Source organism: Arachis duranensis, chromosome 9, assembly GCF_000817695.3.
Source record: "Arachis duranensis cultivar V14167 chromosome 9, aradu.V14167.gnm2.J7QH, whole genome shotgun sequence".
NCBI classification, from domain to species: Eukaryota; Viridiplantae; Streptophyta; class Magnoliopsida; order Fabales; family Fabaceae; genus Arachis; species Arachis duranensis.
This window is the reverse complement of record NC_029780.3, coordinates 13,490,753-13,492,207: the sequence shown is the minus strand read 5'-3', so window position 1 is coordinate 13,492,207 and position 1,455 is coordinate 13,490,753. Positions and strand designations below refer to the sequence as shown.

Below are 1,455 nucleotides of genomic sequence, written 5' to 3'. Positions count from 1 at the left end.
CTAGATAATTTAATATATTATTTGATAAAAAAAATTAATTAAAAAATAATTAAAATTTATTTTATTTAATATTTATTAATTATTATTAAAACTAATAAATATTAAATAAAATAAATTTAAATCTTTTTATCTTTCTAATATTATTATTTGACTAAATTACAAATTGTATTATTTTTAATTAGGTAGAATTCATGTACAGTTGATAGTTAAAAATTGCTAAATAATAATTTGCTCATACCTATTAAATTATTTAACAACTTTAACTATCAACTTTACATAAAATTAACTACAATTGAATTTTAAGTTTCTTTTTTAATTAACTATCATCCTTCGTACGGGAGAACTTCATGTGAGTAGTGAAGTGGGCGTGAATAAATAACTCATAGACCTAATGATCTCTGACTAATCTTTCGATAATGAGGGTCCATTTTATTGAATTTTTGCAACTTCATTTGAAGATAAAACTCAGCAATGAACTCCTCTGCCTTGGCATCAATCATGTCATCACCATCACTATGATCATCATCGTGCTTCTTGGTTATATCTTCTTTTTCGTGTTGCTCGTACTCGGTTAGGCTCTCGTCATTTTCTACAAGCTTGTTCAGCCCTACGGCCGAAGAGTAGCGGCTACTCGAGGCGAAGTTTGAGAGAGGAGAATTAGGAAAGGATTCAAATCGGTCGACGGATGGCGATTTCACCATGTTAGGGTTTGAAGGGCTGCTTGCTGCCGAAGAATAATAATCCGCAGCATCATCTTGCATTTGCAATGTCCTCATTGACCCCACAAGCTTCCTCCACGTGTTACTCTTTGATCCATCATCATCAACTTGAATCGCCTTTGGCTTCTCAGATCGCCCTCTCATCTTTGATAATGCCACCTTGAAAATGTTCCTAGATCGTTGCTTCTTAAGGCGAGGCTTAGCTTCAATTATTTCACGACCAGGAGAGAAACATCCACCACCTAGATTTGACATCTTTCTTGTAAATTTATCCTTTTTTCTCAATAAATGAGTTTATTATTCTTGTGTTTATATTATTTATGGTAATTAATAACTATAATAATAAATCAATGTTGTTCTGTTCATCACCCTGGCTTAACGCTTCTTAATGAAGGAGGTACAAGCCAGGGAGATTAATGTAGAAAGGTACAAAGATTTAGCAACAACGTGAAGAAAATTAGTTTTAAATACTAATTAAGCAGAGATAGCTAGAACCGTTAGTTGCAAACTTTGAATTGTGCCCAAAGAAAGACTGAGGAGGAAAGAAAGAGGGAAAAAGAAAGGCAACACTGTTGATTATTGTGTTTTATTTTTGTAACCAAAATGGTTTGAGTGTTCCGTGTTCTCTTTGAATGACAATATAATAGCCCAACCTTAGAAAATAAGGACGGTTATTATTTAGAGAGTTCTAATGTGGGAAACAAGGAGGGGTGGTAAAATTGTAATTTGAGCACGC

The 1,455-nt window shown here is 32.9% G+C and overlaps 1 protein-coding gene across 1 annotated transcript; it reads right to left on the bottom strand.

The window, feature by feature from the left end:
- Positions 1-380: 380 nt before the first annotated feature.
- LOC107464809 (uncharacterized) lies at positions 381-974 on the bottom strand. The gene has a single exon (XM_016083773.3). The coding sequence runs from the start codon at positions 972-974 to the stop codon at positions 381-383; it is 594 nt and encodes a 197-aa protein (XP_015939259.1).
- Positions 975-1,455: the final 481 nt, after the last annotated feature.

Excerpts from the sequence above, each read along its gene's own strand:
- LOC107464809 (XM_016083773.3), bottom strand. The coding sequence starts at position 974 with ATGTCAAATCTAGGTGGTGGATGTTTCTCTCCTGGTCGTGAAATAATT.